This window comes from Zalophus californianus, chromosome 1, assembly GCF_009762305.2.
Source record: "Zalophus californianus isolate mZalCal1 chromosome 1, mZalCal1.pri.v2, whole genome shotgun sequence".
Taxonomy (NCBI): domain Eukaryota; kingdom Metazoa; phylum Chordata; class Mammalia; order Carnivora; family Otariidae; genus Zalophus; species Zalophus californianus.
The window spans coordinates 164,442,258-164,465,719 of record NC_045595.1 but is presented as its reverse complement, the minus strand read 5'-3'; the positions used below and the strand labels follow the sequence as shown (position 1 = coordinate 164,465,719).

Sequence of the window (23,462 nt, the reverse complement as noted above, 5' to 3'; positions counted from 1 at the left end):
TCCAATCTGTATATTTGGAAATAATCCATCTTGTGAAAATTGAATTAGAATTATGTTTCTAGAATTAATAGTAAGTAGGCCCTCCTATAATTAAAGTGCAAAAGTTGAACACATAGGAAGATTTACTATTATTATTCATTGTTCCAATTTCTAATATAAAACAATTGCAAAAAGGAAATTAACTCTCAATAGTAACATGAAGAAGTTTACATATTTTTTGCATACAGTCTTGGTGATAGCCATTTTGCTGTTCCAAAGACTCTGTCTTCATCCTTATTTTCTGTAATGGTGTGGGTAGGCAACATGTCTGATAGTGGAATTCCAAATTGAGCAATAATTATATAAAAGCCAACTCAGTCTAGTTTGGTTATAGAAATTAAAGGTATTGGAGATGGTATACAATGAGACTTTGAATGAAAGAATAACTGGTTGTCTTTGTTTATATGAGAATAGAATAGTTTTGCTCCATGAGATTCACAAAAATCAATGACAAAGAGGCAATATCCATTTTCTGGAGACTAATCGTTAGAGCTAATTAAAAAGTAAAATATCCTTCAGTGATACGTAGATAACTAACAGTGAAGAGTAAATAAATTAAAATAAGTTTGAATAATATCTTGTTGCTGTGATTTTTAACCAGTTCTTCCTGAAGGTTCTCTTAGAATGGATGCTTATAAAACTTCCTATATTTGAAATGCTGTTGTCCATTATCTCAGTTCCAAATTTAAAGGATTTCCCTGGATTTATAATTTCATAATGTGATTTCACTTTAAAGATAAGGTTTGAGATACACAGAAAACTTGAACTTCTAAATCCCTTAACTCCTTTTAGTTACCATGATTTTAGGACCATAATTCATGAACTTCATTGTGCCTGAAAATCTTGTAGAGAGCTTGTTTTAAAAAGTAGATTTATAGGACTGTCCCTAGAAATTCTAATTCTGTCCAGGGGAGCCTTAGAAATCTGCATTTTTAATAAATATCCTTTCTGGATTCAGATCTTCATCTAAGTAGCTGGAAGTTATAAGTAAGTAGAAAGTACACATGATAATCAATTGGCAATAATATTCATGTTTAGTGTATTAACCTCTGTTTTACTATCAAATCCATATTTACTGCTTATGAAGCATTCACAAGACATTACCAATATTTTCTTCAAAAGAGTAATAAGCATTTAAAATAGTATTTAATGTAAAAAAGCAAATACTTACAGGGAGTGGGTTAACCAGATTTCTTAATTGCAGATTATATGGGAATGTGTTCTTTATTTTGTTGCTTGGTTTTTTGCTTTGACTAAGTGAATTATTTTTCTATAATCCAAATCACAAATGTCCTTTTGTTCTTTCATGTGTACTTAAAACCTTTCTCTGCTTGACTTTAGAGCAACCATCCAAACCTGAAATTGTGAGCAAAGCACCTTTTCTCGAAACAGAGCAGCTAAAAAAGGTAAGAACTTGCGTTTGATTCATTGCCTTCACTTAGCCTAATGTTAAATGTCTTCTCCTGGCTTCAGATGGCAGGACAAATAAGATAGACTTTGTTCTTGTGGAGCTGACAGTGTTGCAGGTGCCAATCAGAAAGTCTGCCCGAGTTAGAGTGGGAACACAGAGGAAGATATAGTCATTTCCGGAAGGAGAAGAGGGTTGGGGGGGAGGCATAAGTCTTTCTTATTTGGATGCACTGAATATTAAATCCAGTCATGAAAGATGAGTTGATTTTCTCCAAACCAAGGGTAGAAAGGCTTTACAACAACATGAAATAATATGATGTAAACAAGAATAGCATTTTTAGGAAACATCACCTTATTTGCATTGCTGGAACTTTGTGTGGTAAGATGGTAGGCAAGAGAGTCCAGTAAAGGATAAATCTGGAGAAGTAAAGAGAAGCTGGATTATGACAAGCCTTATGTCATGGAGGGAGTTTGGACTTTATTCTGTATGCAGATTAAATTATTGAAAAGTTGAAGTAAAGATGTGAGAAGATCAAATTTGAACAATCACATTAAGAGGTGTGAAGAGAGGTTGTATCAAGAGGGAACAAAGCTGGAGGTTATATGTGGGCACAATCAGCTGACTAATAATCTTATTTTCACTAAGTAAAATACCTAAATTTCTCTTTGTGAAGAAAAAAATACAAACAAGTTAAAAGTTCTTTGAATCAGATTAAATTTTACTTCATGATATTATTTGATAAATGCTAAATATTAAAGTTATAACACATTTGAAGAAAAGTGGTGGGAATTATAGATTTGGTAAGTATATGTATCTGAACTTTATATAGTATGAAACCAGAGAGGCAGCCCCACTTTCACACCGTTAATGATTCTTGCATGCTGAGATCTGTGAACGATGGGAATAGTCAATGTTAATGTAGTTATGTTATTTAGTTAATGCTAAAAATGAATAATGTCAAAGTGAATTTGGTAATGCTTTTAGACAAATGTGATTTTATTAATAGTGGCAACATCTATTGCATAGTTTTAAATGGGCAAGACTATAATTTTAAGTACAAAGCATTGTCTTTAATGCAAGAGAGCATGCATTCAGTCCCCAGTCAGTGCCTGGATAATGAATGGGTCAGGAAACCTTTGGAAGTGCTGCACCCCCTGAGGAGTCCAAAGCTTTCAAATTGACAACCACTGATGGAACCAAGGTAGCAACGTTTCCTCTTCATTTTGCAGTTGGGAGACTGCATTTCAAAAGACAGTTATCCAGATGGCAACATCACATGGTACAGGAGTGGAAAAGTGCTGCAACCCCTTGAAGGAGGTGGGTAAGAAGTGAGCAATAAATTCAGATGACCTATTTTGACTTTCTCTTGTCTAGGCATTCCTTAGACTGCCCTGAATCTAAATGCATTGCCCTTTTTGATCTACGGCTCTATGCTTTGTTCCTTTAAGTAACTATTAAGTCATTAAGTGATTTTTTAAAACATCATTTTAGTCCTTATGCAGAAGAATCAAGAGCAGAGAAAATTTATTTCTGTATATGGCATGTTCTAGAAGTTAATTAAAGTGAGTGGGAGATAGGATTCCAGGATTCTATTTCCGTGTCTCTGATTCCATGGTTTTGAAAAGACATTCTACCTCAGTACATGTCAGTTTTCCCTCTTGTTAAATACAGTAAGAAGGACAAAACCACTTCTCAAGGTGTTGTGACATTTAACTAAGGACTGTGATTTTCCAATGAAAATGCTATCATTAGTGTTCTTATTTTCTTCAGTGGTGGTCTTAATTTTTAAAAAGCAAATGGACCCGGTAACTCAGCTCTATACCATGACTTCATCCCTGGAGTACAAGGCAACCAAGACTGACATACAAATGCCATTCACCTGCTCTGTGACGTATTATGGACCATCTGGCCAGAAAACACTTCAGTCTGAACAAGCAATCTTTGATATTTACTGTAAGTAACTCAATATACAATTATGCAATTTTAATGTCTTAGAGTATCCAAATGCTATTAATCTTTCAAGTCCTAATCCACATGCTCTTTGGATTATACTTTCAACCCCCCTTTCCTATTCTGCAGTACTCAAATAATCTCTTTCTCCTTGGAAGACCTATAGAATAAATGCTTACCCTTTCTTCTGATACCTTTCCCTTTCCACTTTGTCATTTCTGAACATCACTTCTGTATTCTGCTAGATGCTAAGTTCCTTAAAGACAAGATCTCTAACTTAGTTCGATCCCTTCTGGTAGTCCTCAGCCTGGCACATAAGCTATGAATTTTGTAGGAGTTCAAAATGCCATCTGATTACTTACTGAATGAAGGACAGATGAGTAGAGGCTTATGACTGGTCTTCTAGATATGGGATTTCCATTTTAATGAAAAAAATTATATTAACAATGAGATCAATTGCATAAGTTTAAATAGGATGTTGTATTCCAAGACATTTAGGTTAACTTTATTTCATAGATTTGAAACATAGGATATTAGACTAAAAAGGAAACTTCTTGATCATCTGATCTAACTCCATTATTTTACTTAGCAGTAAAGTGAGGCCCAGAGACTTGCCCTAAATTAGCTATAGAGACTGGGTTAGAATCCTTTTCTGCAATGCTATTCTCTTTCCTATAAGATAGGTGCCAAGATTCAGAGCAAACAGGCTGGTAGTCCAGGCCCAGCACAGTCAATTTCTGTGTCTTTCTGGAAGAGTAGCTAACTGCTTTAGGTCTTAGTTTTCTTATCTTGAAATGGAAAGAAATAACTCAGTGTTGTTATGGAGATTAAGTGAAACCACAAATCTAAAATAACATCCTATATTGCTCATTAAATTCTTGTTATTAAGTACTATTGTTATTATTGCTATGTAATCATTATTACTACATACACATAGAACTAGAGATACTATTTTTGGAGAAATGCAAGAAAGAATTTCATTATTTTCAAAAATGAATCAAAACTTCTTATAATATTGCCATATATAGTAGAATAACCTAAAACTTCTACGTGTATTCTGGAGAAAGAGTAGAAATGCCAGTTGAGCCCTTGTAGGGTTTTATCTCCTCTACATTTCTATTTTGGTTCCATAAAGTGCAGAACCTTCTATAAGAACAAAACTGACATTCCACTTGCCCTAACAATAAGGGATTGTTGTGCCTTAAACTTTGTATCTAAGTTTCAACTTATATACTGACTTAAAAGTGAGGATTTAAAGGATTTCATTATGTACAAGTTATCTAAAATCAAACTATTATTTCTGTAAGTAAAGGCAGAATTCTGTCTGTTCAAAAATGTTGAACTGGAAATAAACTATCTTGGTGTAAGTGCAGGAGTACAAGATAGGAAAGAGCATCAAGATGAGTAATAAGGACCAGGAAAGTGGCTTCAGAAAAAACAAGAATGTATGTTATCAGGCATGAAGATCTGGGTAAGCAGAAAAGTCCTTGGATGAATAAGAAGGAAATGGTTTTACTGTGGCTGGCTGTGGGGGATGCATTTGGCACAGCTTTTGAGAAGCCACAGTGTATGCAGTGCTGGGCTTCCTGGTGAAAATATAAAAGTGCTTAAGACAGAGTCCTGACATTCAAAGAGTTTACTACTCCAAGAGAGCAATAAGATACCTACATCAGGAGGAAATTATCAGTGCAAGGTTGCAAGTGATAAGTGACACTCAGAATTCAGTGAATAGCCCTAAAAGCTCAGATGCCCAAGGACAGTGATTCTCAAACTTGTGTGCATCAAAATCACCAGAAGGACTTAGAACACAGATCACTAGACCCTGCTCTGAAGTTTCTCATCCAGTAGTTGTGGGGAGATGCCCAACACTGCATTTAGAACAAATTCCCTGGTGACGCTAACGCTGCTCATCTGAGGACTACACTTGGAGAACCATTGCTCTATGTGACTTTAGAGTGGAGGAGGAGGGAGCTAAACAGAAAGGACAGAGAGTACATTCAGAGGAAAGAAATTTGATCACTTCGTCTTGAGGAAGATGCACTAGTCCACTCCTACCCTATCCAGTCAGTAAAGAAGCTTTATAGAATCCAGCTCATTCATCTTGATGTTTATCTGATTCTGCCATCTGACACTGCCTAAGAATATGCCACCATTCTTCATTGCCAGTATTTCTGTGATTTCCAAAATAATATTCCTTTCTGTTCACTCCAAACTGCCCTCCAAGCTGCTGCCAGAAATATCTTTTTTAAAAACAAATGTGAGCATGTTAGTTTAATGCTATGATTACAATTCTTTAATAACTCCCAGATCTCTCAGACTAATCTTCACACTCCCCGTTTCTTTTCTTCCAACTTTTTTTTTCTTCCAACTTTTTATTTAAATTTCAGTTGGTTAACATTCAGCGTAATATTAGTTTCAGGTGTAGGATTTAGTGATTCATCAATACAACACCAGTTGCTCATCACAGCAAATGCCCTCCTTAATCCCCATCATCCATTTAACCCATCCCTCTGCCCACCTCCTCTCCAGCACCCTCAGTTTGTTCTCTATAGTTAGAAGTTTGTTTTATGGTTTACCTCTCTCTCTCTTTTCTTTCCCCTTTGTTCATCTGTTACATTTCTTAAATTCCATATATGAGTAAAATCATAGGACATTTGTCTTTCTCTGACTGACTTATTTTGCTCAGCATAATATTCTCTAGTTCCATCCATGTCCTTGCAAATGGCAAAATTCATTCTTTTTTACGGCTGAGTAATACTCCATTGTTTACATATACCACAACTACTTTATTCATTCATCAGTTGGTGGACATTTGGGCTCTTTCCATAATTTGGCTATTGTTGATAATGCTGCTATAAACATCAGGGTACATGTATCCCTTTGAATCAGTATTTTTGTATCTGTTGGGTAAATATCTAGTAGTGCAATTCCTGGGTTATAGGATAGTTCTATTTTTAACTTTTTGAGGAACCTCCATACTGTTTTCTGGAGTGGCTGTCCCAGTTTGCATTCCCATCAACACTGTAAGAGAGTTCCCCTCTCTCTGCATCCTGGTCAACATCTGTTGTTTTCTGTGTTGTTATATTTAGCCATTCTGACAGGTGTGAGGTGGTATCTCATTGTAGTTTTGATTTGTATTTCCCTGATGATGAGTGATGTTGAGCATCCTCCCATGTGTCTGTTAGCCATCTGGAGGTCTTTTTTGGAAAAATGTCTCTTCATGTCTTCTGTCCATTTTTTAACTGGATTATTTGTTTTTGGGGTGTTGAATTTTTATAAGTTCTTTATAGATTTTATATACTAACCCTTTATCAGATATGTCATTTGCAAATATCTTCTCCCATTTTGTAGGTTGCCTTTTAGTTTTGTTGATTATTTCCTTCACTGTGCAGAAGATTTTTATCTTGATGAAGTCCCAATAGTTCATTTTTGCTTTTCGTTTCCCTTGCCTCCAGAGACATGTCCAGTAAGAAGTTGCTATGGCCGATGTCAAAGAGGTTGCTGCATGTGGAGGTTTCTCCTCTAGGATTTTGATGGTTTCTTGTCTCACATTTAGGTCTTTCATGCATTTTGAATTTATTTTTGTGTATGGTATAAGAAAGTGGTCCAGTTTCATTCTTCTGCATGTTTCTGTCCATTTTCCCAGCACCATTTGTTGAAGGGTTAGTTGACCATATAGTTGTGGGTCCATATCTGAGTTTTCTATTTTGTTCCATTGATCTATGTATCTGTTTTTATGCCAGTACCATACTCTCTTGACCACTATCGCATTGTAATATAGCTTGAAGTCCAGAATTGTGATGCCTCCAGCTTTGCTTTTCTTTTTCAAGATTGTTTTGGCTATTTGGGTCTTTTGTGGTTCCATACAAATTTTAGGATTGTTTGTTCTAGCTCTGTGAAAAGTGCTGGTGGTATTTTGATAGGGATTGCATTAAATGTGTATATTGCTTTGAGTAGTATAGGCTTTTTAACATTTGTTCTTCCAATCCATGAGCATGGAATGTTTTTCCATTTCTTTGTATCATCTTCAATTTCTTTTGTAAGTGTTCTATAGCTTTTAGAGTACAGGTCTCTTACCTCTTTGGTTAGGTCTCTTATGGATTTTGGTACTTTGTAAATAGGATCGATTTCTTCATTTCTCTTTCTGTTGCTTCATTATTGGTGTATCAAAATGCAACATATTTCTGCATGTTGATTTTGTTTCCTGCAATTTTGCTGAACTTGTGTATCAATTCTAGCAATTTTTTGGTGGAGTCTTTCAGGTTTTCTACATAAACTATCACGTCATCTGAAAATAGTGAAAGTGTGACTTCTTCCTTGCCAATTTGGATGCCTTTTTTTTTGTTCTTTTTTTTTCTTTTTTTGTCTGATTGCTGAGACTAGGACTTCCAGTACTATGTTAAATAACAGTGGTGAGAGTGGACATCTCTGTTGTTCCTGATAGTAGAGGAAAAGCTCTCAGTTTTTCCCCATTAAGATGGTATTATCTGTGGGTTTTTCATATATGTCCTTTATTACATTGATGTATGGTCCCTCTATCCCTAGTTTGTTGAGGGTTTTTATGAAGAATGGGTGTTGTACTTTGTCAAAAGCTTTGTCTGCATCTATTGAGAGGATCATATGGTTCTTATCCTTTCTTTTATTTTTATTAATGTGGTATATCACGTTGATTGATTTGCAAATATTGAACCACCCTGGCAACACAGGAATAAATCCCACTTGATCGTGGTGAATGATTGTTTTAATGTATGGTTGGATTTGATTTGCTAGTATTTTGTTGAAAATTTTTGTGTCCATGTTCATCAGAGTTATTGGTCTGTAGTTCTCTTTTTTAGTGGAGTCTGTTTGGTTTTGGAATTAGGGTATGCTGGCCTCATAGAATGAGTTTGGAAGTTTTCCTTCCTTTTCTATTTTTTTGGAATGGTTTGTGAAGAATAGGTATTAACTCCTCTTTAAATGTTTGGTAGAATTCCCCTGGGAAGCCATCTGACCCTAGACTTTTGTTTGTTGGGAGATTTTGATGACTAATTCAATTTCTTAGCTGGTTTTGGTCTGTTCAAACTTTCTATTTCTTCTGTTTCTGTTTAGGTAGGTTATATATGTTTCTAGGAATTTATCCATTTCTTCCAGATTGTCCAATTTGGTGGCATGTATTCTTCATAATATTCTCTTATGATTGTTTGCATTTCTGTGGTGTTGGTTGTGATCTCGCCTCTTTCGTTTATAATTTTATTTACTTGAGTCCTTTCTCTTTTCTTTTTGAGAAGTCTGACTAGGTGTTTATCAATTTTATTAATTTTTTCAAAGAACCAGCTCCTGATTTCATTGATCTGTTCTACTATGTTTTTTGTTTGTTTGTTTTTATATCACTTATTTCTCTTCTAATCTTTATTATTTCCCTTCTGCTGGCTTTAGGCTTCATTTTTTGTTCTTTTTCTAGTTCCTTTAGGTGTAAGATTATGCATATTTGAGATTTTTCTTGCTTTGAAGTAGGCCTAAATTGCTAGGTACTTCCTTCTTATGAACACTTGCTGCATCCCAAAGATTTCAGACCGTTATGTTTTCATTTGTTTCCATGTATTTCTTTATTTCTTCTTTAATGTCTGGTTGACCCGTTCATTCTTTAGTAGGATGTTCTTTAACCTCCATGTATTTGTGTTCTTTCCAAATTTTTTCTTGTGGTTGACTTCAACTTTCATAGCCTTATGGTCAGAAAATATGCATGGTATTATCTCAAACTTTTTGTACCTGTTGAAGCTCGATTTGTGACCTAGTATATGATCTATTCTGGACCTAGTATGTGATCTATGTCCCATGTACATTTGAAAAGAATGTATTTTCTGCTGCTTCAGGATGAAATGTTCTGAATATATCTGTTAAGTCTGTCAGTGTGTCATTCACAGCCTTGTTTCCTTGTTGATTTTCTGCTTAGATGATCTGTCCATTGTGCTTAGATGATCTCTCCATTGGTATAAGTGGAGTTTTAAAGTCCCTTACTATTAATGCGTTATTATCAATAGGTTCCTTTATGTTTGTTATTAATTGTTTAATATATTTGGGTGCTCCCATGTTGGGGGCATACATATTTATAATTGTTAGATCTTCTTATTGGATAGACCCCTTTATTATGATATAGTACCCTTCTTCATCTCTTGTTATAGACCTTGGTTTAAAATCTAGTTTGTCTGATATAAGAATTGCTGTTCCAGCTTTCTTTTGACATCCTTTTGCATAGGAGATATTTCTCTATCCCCTCACTTTCATCTGCAGGTGTCTTTAGTCTAAAATGAGTCTCTTATAGACAGCATATAGATGGGTCTTGTTTTTTTTATCCAATCTGACACTCTGTGTCTTTTGATTAGAGCATTTAGTCCATTTACAATCAGAGTAATGATTGACTGATATTAATTTAGTGCCATTTCATTACTTATTTTGTGGTTGTTTCTGGAGATTTTCTCTGTTCCTTTCTAGTCTATCACTTTTGGTCTTTCTTTCCCACTCAAAGAATTCCCTTTAATATTTCTTGTGGGGCTGGTTCAGTGGTCTCGAACTCCTTTAGTTTTTGTTTGTCTGGGAAACTCTTTATCTCTCCTTCTATTCTGAATGATAGCCTTGCTGGGTAGAGTATTCTTGGCTGCAGATTTTTTCCATTTAGTGCATTGAATACATCATGCCACTCTTCTGGCTGCTAAGTTTCTGTGGAGAGATCTGCTGCTGACCTTATTGGTCTTCCCTTGTAAGTTAGGGACTTCTTTAATCTTATTGCTTTTAGGATTTTTCTTTATCTCTATATTTTGCAAATTTAACTACACTATGTCTCCATGTTGACCTGCTTATGCTAATTTTGCTGGGAGTTCTCTATGCCTCCTGGATTTGGATGTCTGTTTTCTTCCCCAGATTAGGGAAGTTTTCAGCTACAATTACCTCAAATAAACCTTCTGCCGCCTTTTCAATCTCTTCTTCTGGGACCCCTATGATACAAATGTTATTATGGTTGATGGAGTCACTGAGTTCCCTGAGTCTACTTTCATGATCCAAGATTTTTCTTTCCCTCTTTTGTCTTTACACTCCCAATTTTGACATGCCTCAAATCCTTTGTAGCCATTGTCCTGCACTATATCTCAATCTGTATCCCTTCACTGTATTTTCTACAGTCCTGTTCTGTTTTCCAGATTCGTCCTTTAGAGTACTACTTACACGCCTGTTCATTTACGGTCACTACCTTACTTTTGTTTTCTAGCAAACACCTATTCATTCTTTAAATCCCAGCAGTAGCATCAGTTCCTACCAGGCACTTCCCAGTCTCATGCATCTGTAAGCTACCAGTGATCACGTCATATGTGATTTTTATGTTTTTATAGTCTTAATTGTTTGATGTCATTATAAATAGATCAAAAGCCATGCTGTTTTCAACTTTATAACTTTAGCACTTAGTACCAGCACAAAATAAATATTAACTAAACAAATGAATACATGAGTGGACAGAGGATAAATGGAGATGGGACAAAGAAAATTTGAATAGACTCTTGATAATTATATAGTGGTATATATAGAATAGTGAGATATAATTCTTACCTGAATAGTTCAAGGCAATCATGGGTACCAGGTTAAGAAATTTTTATTTCAATCTTCACATATCATTCTAATCTTCAAAACATTACTTCAGAAAACTGATTTAGAGGAAATATATATATATATGCATAATATTTATATATTTATAAATTTTATATACATATGCATAAATATTTATATATATGAAGGAGTAGAATGAGGGACTGTCTAAAAGTTTGATGGTAGTGTTTCAGATATAGGTTAGAGCCTGGACTATGGAAGTGTTAGTAGGAATCAAGGGGGAGAATCAGATGCAAAACACAGTAGTAATCATTAAGACATGGTGACAGAGTGGATAAGAGAAAGCCAGAATACCTGGCAGAATGATTTACTAATGGACAGAGTAAAATTCAGAGAAAAAGTCAGGGGTAACAGGAGAGCAAGAGATGGTTAATTTTGTTTGAGGCATGTTAGCTGGACATCCAGAAAGTTACTGTTAAAACTCAAATCTCTCTGATCTCAGTGTAGTTCTTCAGTTCTCTAATACAGAACAGAGCCTATTGAAAGGGGACACAGAGAAGGGAAGTTTTGAAATAAAGCAGGAAGTCAGACAGATTGTGATCCCTAGCTGTTCTGGTGTCAGCTTTGATTGAGTAGTCTCTCAGTGACATGCAACAGGCCAAAACAGTCAGTGAGGGCCACATAAAAGAGAGAAGAAAGCGTAGAAATGGAAGGCCGTGGGGGATGAAAAACAGACTTTGTTTACCTTCCAACTTTACTGGGAACTGCTAGTGAGGGAACTACCTCAGGGAAATTCAGAAAAACTAACAAGAAGTGTATTAAACCAGTCACTGTTTAGCTTCAGAACATTCTGGGCAAATAGAGAGGTCCAAGCATGAAGAAAAGGCAACAAAGCAATCTATGTTTTTTTCTGCATTTGGATATTAAAAAGATACATAAATGATAGCAAGAGATAGGGAAGAAAACCTCTGAATCTACCACTTATTTGTTTTATTAGCTAATAACAAAATAAGTCTTCATAGATTATTTTTCTACTCTTATTCTATTATTCTTATTATCCAGCTATATAACAAACTATATTAGAAAGTGGGTTATTTATAACTGCCAACACCCCTTCCTCTTATATTCTGTTTGCTAGATATTGTCCTTTGTATCTAGCCTTTAATTTCTTTAGTGTTCTACTGTTAGTAGTAGCCTCTACTAAAGAATACCCTTTAGCCCTATTTTCTCCATAAAAGTGACCAAAATGGAATGAAAGTTTGCTTCAATGGACAGAACAGAATACAATATATTTACAGTCCTGTTGATTGTTTTAAGGGTCTCCTTCAGTTCACGAAAAAGATTCATCTTTTTGAAAACTGATCTCTCCTGCATGCCAAAAATCTTGCTGGCATTGCTTAGCTCATGTCTCTTTTTATTTAATATAAGGTAGTATTATGTAAGATGAGTGCAGGGGTGCCTAATAGTTTTAGCTACTATGCTAGCTGATCCAGTCTTTCCAAACCGTGGGGTTCATATAATATAGTTAAATGTCCTTATAATGAAATCATGCAGTGAGATTGTTCCTACTGGTTTTTTACACATAAAATAATTATGGTCGTTCCTACCTCAGTTAAAGACATTTTGCTAAGAAGAAATTGGTTTTTATGTAACAGGGTTTCTTTGTAGTTTTCTCTAACCAAGATTAGTACTTGGTATAGCAAGTAGCTATTAACTTCAATCCCTCTATAAAAGGATACATTTAAGTAATTACCATTACTAGCTTCTTGAGAAAATTGTGTATAATTTAGTCATTTATATTGTATGTACAGAGTAATTTGGTACTTGATGAAAATGGTTAACTTGTGTCTGTGGCTCTTGCAGATCCTACTGAGCAAGTGACAATACAAGTGCTGCCATCAAAAAATGCCATCAAAGAAGGGGATAACATCACTCTTACGTGCTTGGGAAATGGTAACCCTCCTCCTGAGGAATTTTTGTTTTACTTACCAGTAAGTGCTTAAGGATTATTACTTGAGCTAGACTACTATCATTTTGTCCTGTTGTGTGGCAGCTGGCTGACATTAAGAATTGTGTGTAGTTGGACACCTTATTCTTGGGGACAAGGGACACCTGTAGAATGTCCCTTTGAAAGGTTGTTTTTTTCTTTGTTTTGGTCTTTTTTTTGTTTGTTGGGGGTTTTTTTTGTTTGTTTTTTTTTCCATCTACCAGTGATCTTGCCTTTTTTTCCTCAGTGTTAAGAGATTTCAGGGAAAAAGAGATAAAAAGCTGATCATAACCATGAGAGACTATGAACTCTGAGAAACAAACTGAGGGTTCTAGAGGGGAGGGGGGTGGGGGGATGGGTTAGCCTGGTGATGGGTATTAAGGAGGGCACGTTCTGCACGGAGCACTGAGTGTTATGCGCAAACAGTGAATCATGGAACACTACATCAAATACTAATGATGTAATGTATGGTGATTAACATAACATAATAAAATAAAAAAAGCTTATCATAGGAAACCATAATTACAAAAACTCTAGTTTTCATTATCTAGATAAGCTATAAGAATCTGTTCTTCAAAAACAGAAGATTCTAAATCTACCCACAGTGCCTTCCTGAATACATCTCTGACCCTCTGAAGTAGGACCATTCTGTTGTACATTATATTTAGCTTGAGAGAATAAAGCTAGGGGCTATATCTTGCCATGGCATATGGTCTTGAAGGGCCAGCTCCTCAACTTTTATCAATATGATAGCTGAAAGGAATGATATATAGAGAAGATAATTTGGAACATTCCTCTAGGATGTGTTCTAGATATCATGGTAGTATGGAGTCAGACTAGGAGAGAGCTGTTGAGGACACTTGTTTGCTCTCCCAGAGCTCTTCCTAGGTTTGTGTATGATATAACTTTCCATTGAGAGAAGCCACATACAACCTTATATTGCATTTACTTAAGGGTTATCTTTACAAATGTCACCCACTACCTTTCTCAGCAGCATTTAAGAATATCATCTACTTAGAAGGCTCATTACTCAGAACTCAGAAGACTAATTAGTCAGAAGACTAATTACTCAGAAGGCTAATATTCAGAAATATTACTCAGAAGACTAATTAGCTGATTTCTTTTAGACTTAAATGTTGATAGAAAACTTTGTTTCTCCCAATAAATAATATGTCCTTTGAACAGTATGTTCAAAAATATACTGTTTTTGTCTGATATGCAAATGAACTTCTGAAACTAATTATGTTTCTACCTTGGCTATCAGGGATGACAGCCAAATTTGTGTCTTAGCTTTACAATAACATCTGATGATTATGGTTTTTTGTTACTATATAGTTCATCTATATTCTTTCTATTCTTAGTTTATTAATTCTTTTTTTTTCTTCACTCTTTAAAAAAAAAAATTCTCCTCCCCCCATTTCTTTCTCCTTTCCTTCCCCTCCCTTCCCTTCCCTCTTCCTTCCCTCCCTTCCTTCCTTTCTTTTTTTTTCCTCCCCTTTTTATTTGGATATGTGGCATGTTTTCTTTTAAGCTGCCTCAAATCTTTTTGATGAATTAGAAGACATAAATATAAAATGAAATAATAGATTTTTTTTAAAAAATCTGCTTTAACTCTCAAATTCAAGCCTTGCTGTCAATAGAAAAGATGTCATCAATATCATGTTTATTAGCTCCTCAATTTCCTTAGAACCAAAATTGCAATTATTTTTCCAGAAATCAGACAACACAAATTCTACTCCCATTTGTCCAATCATAGAAACACATTCCCTTTTTTTTCTTACATAAGAAAATGCTATTTTCATCAAGAAATACAACTCATCTCATTGTAGCTACCAGGTGTAATCATCTGACATTTTACCTCTATCAAAAGGGACAGCCTGAAGGAATAAGAAGCTCAAATACTTACACGTTGACAGATGTAAGGCGCAATGCAACAGGAGACTACAAATGCTCCCTGATAGACAAAAAAAGCATGATTGCTTCAACAGCCATCACAGTTCACTGTAAGTCACCTTCACCTTATTCTTCATTACCAACTTCACTTGAAAGGCCTCTAATAGTCTAACTTGGCTGTGTTTTCAAATAAATTGCAACTATATTTTCCTTAAATAGCGTGGTTTCAATAGACTTACTGAAGTGCATCAAAGCAAACTCAGCTTTGGTCCAGATTTGCGCTGCAATATTGAAATCTTAAGTGGATCTAATAAGTGCAACTTTTGGCAGTGGTAAACTTCGACTTTCTTTCTGAACGTCTTCAATTTGTGGTATCAACAAAATATTCATGTGGATCTTAAAGAAATTACTCATTTTATATTTTAAGAAAATATTTAGATATTCTCAAAGTTCACAAGGTTTGCACTTGGCCCAGAAAAAAGTGTATTTTAAGTATCATTATCATTATTATTATTGCAGAATAACAGCACCAAAACCCGAGCAATACATATTACTATAGACTTAACTTTTGGAAGCAGCAGAGGTAGAGACCACTAAAAGCCATTTATTGGCCTCTGTATAGAAGAACAGAAAATTTCTGGAAAAAGAAACTCTTCAAAATTACCCTAAACGTATTTATTAGCTTTTAACCAGCTTTTGATCTCCAGATACTCCCGAAGTTATACTTTAGTGTGATAGGAAAAGAGATACATAAAAAAGAGCACTTTAAGTCCTTTATTTTGTAATTTCTGACAGTCTATGTTCTTGATATACCTGATGCATTATGGAAAGGGGGAACTAATTTGAACTGCTCCCCAGTGACACTAGAATTTACAGAGTGCTTTAGGCAAATGTCAATTTTGCTTGGAGGTATAGGCCAAACTTTCTAGTAAGTCCTTTGTACCCAGTAGCACCTCTTGACATCCTCCATTGCAGTAAAGTTTCTCTAGACATGATGTGCTCTAATCCCATTAAGTATGAGGGGTTTCTTTGTTTCAAAATTGAAAGAGACTAGAAATTGTTCTGAGGAAATGGTTCTAAATCTCTTATTCTACCTATAATGCTTGGAAAACATACAGGATAGGAGCTAAAACTTTGAGGCAGATACAAGGAGATACATTGGGGAATAGAGTAAGCAGATGGTTGCTTTTGAGTGTTTGATGTTGGGAGCACACCCTGGGGAGCCCTATAAAAATAGAAGACTGTTAAGAAATGTTCACAGCCAGGCCATTTCTCTATTTACACCATATTCATGTTGTATAGATCTGAGTGTGTCTGCCATCAGAAACAGGTTAGAGAGAAAGCAGTGATCTCTCAGGATAAAAACAATGCTATTTTTCTCTGAGGACCAGTCAGGACTGGCAGCATTTATCCAGCCTGTTCCATGATCAAAAAAAAAAAAAAAAAAAGGAAGTGAGAGAATATAACCAGCAGATAGAATTTCCTATGAAACAACTCTTTGATATCATTGTCCATGAGATCTGTGGGCCAATAACCAATAATCCAGTGCTTAGAGATGGTATAGTAAGCTTAGGTTTAAGAGATGCCAGCTACTCAGGACCCTAAAAGGAAAGGGCCCTTATTTGTATTACTTGTAGATCAGTCAGGGAGGGATAGTTGGCAGAGTAATAAGGCAAATGTGGCTGCACCACATTGTACCTCAGTGATCAGCTGTGATAAAGAAAAACAAAATTAAACAAAAGTATGTAACAGTTTAATTGGATTTCAGTGCACTTAATTGGATTTAAATGCTTTTTGGTTTTGAAAGGTAGACTATAACATTGGGCTTTAAGGCCTATATTTCTCTTTAAAAGCTGAAATAAGGATTACAAATAAATGAAGATTTTACCCTGAATTACATGAAACGAGAACATAAAAATCCTGTTTTTTGCCCATTTATCCTTGATTGCTTGTTTGTTGTCTGAAAACAAGATTTGTCGCCTTTCCATAGCTGACTAAAGGGAGTGTGGATAGAGAAGCACCAAGCCACACTCGCACATGTTTGCAGAACAGACCCCTCATCAGGGCTGCCCACCCACAGATCCATAGTTGCTGATGAAGCGTCTCCTATTCCTCTGCCAATTCATGCACAGATAGACTCTTCATCAGAACTTCCAAAGTCCATCATCAGCCTTTAAAATCACTTCTTTTATCTTCTCACTGGCAAATTAACTGTCCAACTAACAAAGGCTTCTCACTCTCCCTGAATAGGGTTTTCATCTAAATGTAATCAATCCAGATTTTCTGAGGAAACTCCACTTTTCTATGTGATAATGCATATTTTAATATTAATGAGAAACTGAAAATATGCTTCTTTCCTTCATTCAGTAATTGTTTTCTAGAGCCTACCATGTGGCAGACACTGTGAATGCACAGTGACAACAAAAGGCACCGGTCCTACCTTCATGGTTCTTACAGTCTGATAGCAAAAACAGGTATTAAAAGTGATGTTGGCCAACCATCAGCCCACTGCAGCTACAATATGTAAAACCAAGGAGAAGTGAGGGGTGCAATAGGAAATCCCCAATGCCGAAGAAAAGAGTCTCAACTCTTAGCATGGCAGGCATAGTCCTTTATAGTCTGGCCTCCACTAATTATATAGGTTTATCATTCATACCAGATTACTCACTACGGTGAAATCTGCCATACTCTGTCAGCAATCTGCCTTTGTTTATGTGGCAGAAGTTTTCCCTGTATCTCCATTTATCAAAGCCCTTCTCAACTGTCAGAGACCACAAGCAGATATTGCCTCATATACAAAGCCTTTATTACTGCTTTGCAACCCATTTTGGCTCTGTTCTCTACCCTCCCATAAGTCTTTGCTTCTACCTCTGTTTGTAGCCCTTTAGTTTTTCAATAAATACTAACTGAACTTCTAATCCATAGCATGTATGCTAGTAGGTGCTGATTTCATGCTGCTGTGTATCAGAGTCACATAGCTGAGGGCATATTACCTCTACCTCAAAAATTGTAAATTGTAAGCTTATATTCATCTCTGTATCTCCTGTCAGTGCTTGCAACTTAGTAGCTGTTTCTGTATCTCCCGTCAGTACTTGCAACTTAGTAGCTGCACAATAAATGTTTCTTCTATTAAATCAGATTTTCCTCATACAGATCAAACTGTGATAGTAAGATTTTTATAGAAATTACTTTCCACCTGAAAGATTATACCTCCTTAGATGTGTTTATCCTATTTTTAAAAAATGATGCCTGCTGACAGTGTGCCTAACAATAGATCTTATTTAAAATTTCAACTGCATAGGAAATGGAATTGCATTTAAAAAAGAAAATCTAACTACTATAGTCAGTTCTCTCTGAAGAAACAGACTACCTCATGGTTTTTCAGATTATCACTTGCTGTCTGAATATACTTAATTTTCTCCTGCATGCCTTACCAACTCTTTTTATAATATTTACTTAATCATCATCTTTCTTTTCTTCCAGAGGTGATTTAAGAATTGTTTTTCTTAAGGTAATAGACCCCAGGGGAATACTTCTATGCAGTCAAAACATCAGTCATGTTAACTGCAAATAAATGCATAATCAGTTAGATTGACCATTTCCTTGTCCAAACTGGTCTCAAACCTGGCTTGAAAAAGTGGACTGATTACAGTTCAGTTATTTTAGTCACATAAATCAGTTCTGAATTTTGAATACAGTAGAAGGATTTTTTTTTTTTTTTTGGCTTTCATCTTTTCTTCTCCAAAATATTTTGACTGTCTTCCTTTCCTGGAGTTTGCATTTCAAGTAGATTTTGTGCTTCACAGATTTGGATTTGTCCTTAAACCCAAGTGGGGAAGTGACCAAACAGATTGGCGATACCTTGCCTGTGTCATGCACAATATCTGCTAGTAGGAATGCAACCGTGGTATGGATGAAAGTAAGTCATATTTCTTGGTAATATTACCAATTTTACACTGTTTGGACTGACTCCTTTTTGGCTCTTTTGCATTTACTATGACATCTAAATATGTATACACATGGGTAATATGTTTGTATACCCACACGCATGCTCTCTTTCTCTATATTATAATCATATAAATGATGTCACAATAAAATTTTAGAGGTACTCAACAACAGTATGGCATCCATAATTGATTGTCTAAAATTTACTCTGGGACATTGATTTATCTGTATCTACTAAGGAATTCTACACATACACACATGCTCATGGACACACACATGTTTATGGTTATATGCTCTAGAGCTTACCAATTTTCAGTGTATTTTAACCCACATTATTCTCATATGACACTTAAAAGAACCCTATGAAATATGCAGGACATTTATTATTTCCCCATGTTATTCAGGAAGAAGTTGAGGTGAGAAAAATCAGAAAGCTCTTAAGGAGCAGAGTCAGACTCAAACTCAGGTCTTATTGGGTTTAATAAACACTGTGCTCTGATTAGATAACTTTCAGCCTGAACTGACCTTAAGTGTCTGAATGTGGGTTCATTGAATTCGTAGCACCTTTTCAGCCCTGGGCCATAGTGGAGAACCTGGAACACAGTGGAGCTTGGTCAGTATTTCCTGAGTGAATGCCTCTAATCTTGTAATTGTCTGGAACGTAAGCCATTACTGGGAACCCAGTCATTGTTACCCTTTTAGAGTGAGATAGTAGGATTGTACTTGGTGATTTGAGACAAGGTTATCACCAAAGGGAAAGGTTGTAACTGTAATCCCACTACTCAAGTCCTCAGCTGGTATATCTAAACACTCAATGCGCGTGTTGACAAAACACATACAAACCATTTCACAGGGGAGTTGACAAGAATTATCTTTATAAAAAATTGTGGAGAAATGTATTGTTAGAATTTCCTCTTGCTGAAAATATATATTATTTTGTATTGCTTTTTGATCACTTTTAACACTAGATCCTCTCTGACTTGCTTTCTTTCTTTTAAAGTGCAGTTTCTTATTTTATTCTCTTTTAACTGGAGCCTCATCACCCTTCTTGTTCACCCAGATAATTGAAATGTCACTTTGTAGACTGCATATTCAATATGATATATTTGTAGTAGTCCGCGGTGAAAGGGTTGGACAAGTTCTAGGCAACTAGACTACTCAGTAGTCATACAAGTACTTGTTGTTTTACTACAGGACTAGAGAGACCAAGTTGGCTACACTAGTTTCTACATCAACTGCAGTTACTGTTGTTAATTGAATACCTAATGTCAGTAGTGCTGATCAAGATGGCCTAGCCACCGGTTAGTTGTTGGGGAGTGGAGTAAAATTCATAGTGGGGAGAAACCATGTGATGTTAGGATTGTGTTTAGGTGTCTGCTTAGGATAATTTCCATTACTGGTAAAATAGCATTATTTTCTGTATACCAAGTGCTTTTTAAAAATGAAATGCTGCATTTCCTTTGTTCATAGAAATTAGGGTAGGAAGCTGTTAGTGATGATTTCTTTAAAAACATTTTGTCATAATTACCATGGCTCTCTAGTGGATCCCCTGTCTTGATAAATGTATCCTATCAAATGGCTTTCTGGCATTTATGCCTATCATTGATAACGTAGCACAGGTCTCCATTGTCTTTCAATACTAGTTCATCTACATTTGCAGCAAGGAGTAGCTATTATCAATTGAGAACTTTCCTTAATGTAAACACTTTATATTACGTACATAATTAAGTCCTCAAACAATTGAATATGGTAAGATTATTATCCCATTGCAAAAATAAGGAAACTGAGTCTCAGAAATTTATGAATTTGTTCCAAATTATAAATTCAGTAAATGAAAGAGTCTGAAATAAAACTCTGAATGTATAAAACTACAAAGGAAATCTATTTTTGAAAGCATCTCAAGTTAAGAAAAAGGAACTTGCACTTTCCTCAGATCTGGAAGAATAATTTTAGGCTCCACGACTATCTCATAAATACATGGAGAGTTGTATTTGAGCCGTATGAAGTAATTAGCTTTTTGTTTAATCAGGACAACATCAGGCTTCGATCCAGACCATCATTTTCTAGTCTCCATTATCAGGATGCTGGAAACTATGTTTGTGAAACTGCTCTGCAAGAGGTTGAAGGCCTAAAGAAGAGAGAGTCATTGACACTCATAGTAGAAGGTAATAAATACTGGAGCACCAATGCAATGTCTCTTTGAAAATTTGACATCCTGTTTCTTTCATGATTTTAGGGTAACATCTTATTTTAATTCTAATGATATTTTAGGAAAACCTCAAATCAAAATGACAAAGAAAACTGATCCCAGTGGACTGTCTAAAACAATTATCTGCCATGTGGAAGGTTTTCCGAAGCCAGCTATACAGTGGACAATTACCGGCAGTGGAAGCGTCATAAACCAAGCAAGTATTTGTCCTCTTGTTAACGTGCCGCGCTCGGCCCAATGTGGGCTTTTACGGAAGTGCCTAAGCTGTAGGCCCACTTGTTAGCAACATGAAATTTGCATCTATTCTCAGAGGAAGCTTTTGCTAACTTCTTAATTTTTCCAAAGGAAAGAACATGGCTCAAAGAGAAATTTTAAATCCCAGGGCCATGGAGAATGGAAGAATCATTATGTTGTGGTCAGTATCTATTTTTAAAAGAATGTAAATTGAGTGTTGTTCCATGGTCATGACTTTCTGAAACTTGGGTGATTAAACCATTAAGGTATACACTTTTCTGCATCATAAACTTACACATCTGAGTATAAGTGGCCTCCATTACTTTGCTTACTTATGCATGTTAAGGGATATTTCTTCCTAAAACTGGGCCCTGGAGGGGTGGTGAGGAACACGTCACTGTCTGTGAACATATGGTCTAAATTGTGTATGCCAGGGCTAGGGCCAGAATAAGGCTAGCTAATTATATAGTGTCTAGGATGTTTCCTTCTAAACAAAAGGGGACATCAACCAAAATGTAATTTAATTTGTAACTTTGTCAGGACATTTTAGTGAGAGTAAAGGGCTAAGAACTTATGGACACTACCAATAATTTTCTCTTTGACAACAACAACAACAAAAAAAAAAAGAAGAAGAGAGAGAGAATCTGGCCTGTCACTAGGGGTTCAGAACTGTCATCCCATTAAATTGCTAGTTTGCTTAGGTTGCTGACATACTTGTTAAACATTCAATTTTTCTCTACAATAGTCTTCATGTCCCTCTTCTCAGTGGAGCCAGTTAAAGACTCTTCAGGAACACCCAGAGGTGCCATTTGCTTATCTGAATCTTCTATGCTGCCTTCTTCCCAGCTTTGGACGCAGTTGAAATCCAGGAAGGCATCCATAAAGCAGAGTTGTATTCAGTTTGAAGTTAAAATTTCTTTCTCTGACAGGGAAGTTGAGCTGCTGGTCCAGCTCATACAACATAGTTTTGCAGAGCAAGGTGAAGTTTGGCTCTTTCACGTGTGGGTGATGCATATATATTTGCATAACTCCAAGCATAAAAGCTCCCCAAAGGAGTGGACACACTTGAAGCAAATGACTCCTGATTTTATTCAGTGTAATGGTTAACACACAAGGTAGCATGCATGAGGAAGGCAGAATGGCTCTGGGCACCTGAACTCTAAGGAAATGCAGTTTTCTTGTTTCAGAATAAAGACCTGAAACACCTAAATTGCTGACAGTGTACAGATATGGGGGGGCGGGTTTAGCGTCAAAAATGACTGTTTCTGGGGCACCTGGATGGCTCAGTCAGTTGCATGTCCGACTCTCCGTTTCTGTTCAGGTCATGATCTCAGGGTCGTGAGATTGAGCTCTGTGTGGTGTCAGGCTCTGCACTCAGCAGGGAGTCGGCTTAAGATTCTCCCTCTCCCTCTGCCTCCCTCCCTGACCCCACTCCTGAGTGTGAATGCTCTCTCTCTAAAATAAATAAATCTTCAAAAATGACTTTTTCTTTTCTATTCTATCCTTTTTGCTCTCTAATTTAATTAAATAATAATTATAGCAAAAAAAAACCTTTGGGTACTGATAATAGAAGCATAGAAAATAGAAAAATAAGCACACAATAAGTATTTGATGAATGAACAGATAAAGTTAAAAGGCCACTCTTAAAATGAACAAATATACTTTATAGAGATAAAACAAAAACAAAGACTCAGTGAGAAAGTCATGTGAAAAATACTAGTGGGAAGTGGAAAAATAGCATGTGAACTTATTATGAGGATAAAAATAACAATGCCATTCTTCATTGTCAAGGAGAAGGATTGATTCTGGCTCACTAGGTGATATGTTATTTTTCTTGTTCTAGGTTTGTGCTAATCCATCCATAATCTTTTATTTGTTCCCTCCTCAATCACATGGTGAATCTATTGTTTTATAACTACTGCTGCCTGTAAGCACTCCTGCCCCAGGTACTAGACAATATCCCCAAAGCAAGAGACTATCTCTTGTCCTGAAGGCCCTTATTGTATAGTTGAGGAGAAAGCAGATAAAGAACAAGGTAGGACATGGTGTGCACAATACAACTCAGAAAATAGCTCAGGTACATGTTTGCTTTAGTGCAATTGAATTTAGGAGTCAAGTCCTGGGGAAGAGATTAAACTGAATTGTGTCAGGGTGCCTGACTGGCTTAGTTGGTAGAGCATGTGACTCCTGATCTCAGGGTTCTTAAGTTCAAGCCCCATGTT

The 23,462-nt window shown here is 35.9% G+C and overlaps 1 protein-coding gene across 4 annotated transcripts in view; it reads left to right on the top strand.

Annotated features, from left to right (window-relative positions):
• Positions 1 to 23,462, top strand: part of ALCAM (activated leukocyte cell adhesion molecule) — a 202,821-nt gene that overhangs the window by 156,316 nt on the left and 23,043 nt on the right. For all 4 annotated transcript variants that reach the window (XM_027585200.2, XM_027585199.2, XM_035728942.1 and 1 more), the window contains exons 4-11: positions 1,381 to 1,445; positions 2,680 to 2,767; positions 3,221 to 3,403; positions 12,836 to 12,963; positions 14,830 to 14,962; positions 18,659 to 18,771; positions 20,827 to 20,962; positions 21,069 to 21,202. In XM_027585200.2, the coding sequence (XP_027441001.2) occupies positions 1,381 to 1,445; positions 2,680 to 2,767; positions 3,221 to 3,403; positions 12,836 to 12,963; positions 14,830 to 14,962; positions 18,659 to 18,771; positions 20,827 to 20,962; positions 21,069 to 21,202 (980 nt within the window). The remainder of the gene's footprint in view (positions 1 to 1,380; positions 1,446 to 2,679; positions 2,768 to 3,220; positions 3,404 to 12,835; positions 12,964 to 14,829; positions 14,963 to 18,658; positions 18,772 to 20,826; positions 20,963 to 21,068; positions 21,203 to 23,462) is intronic.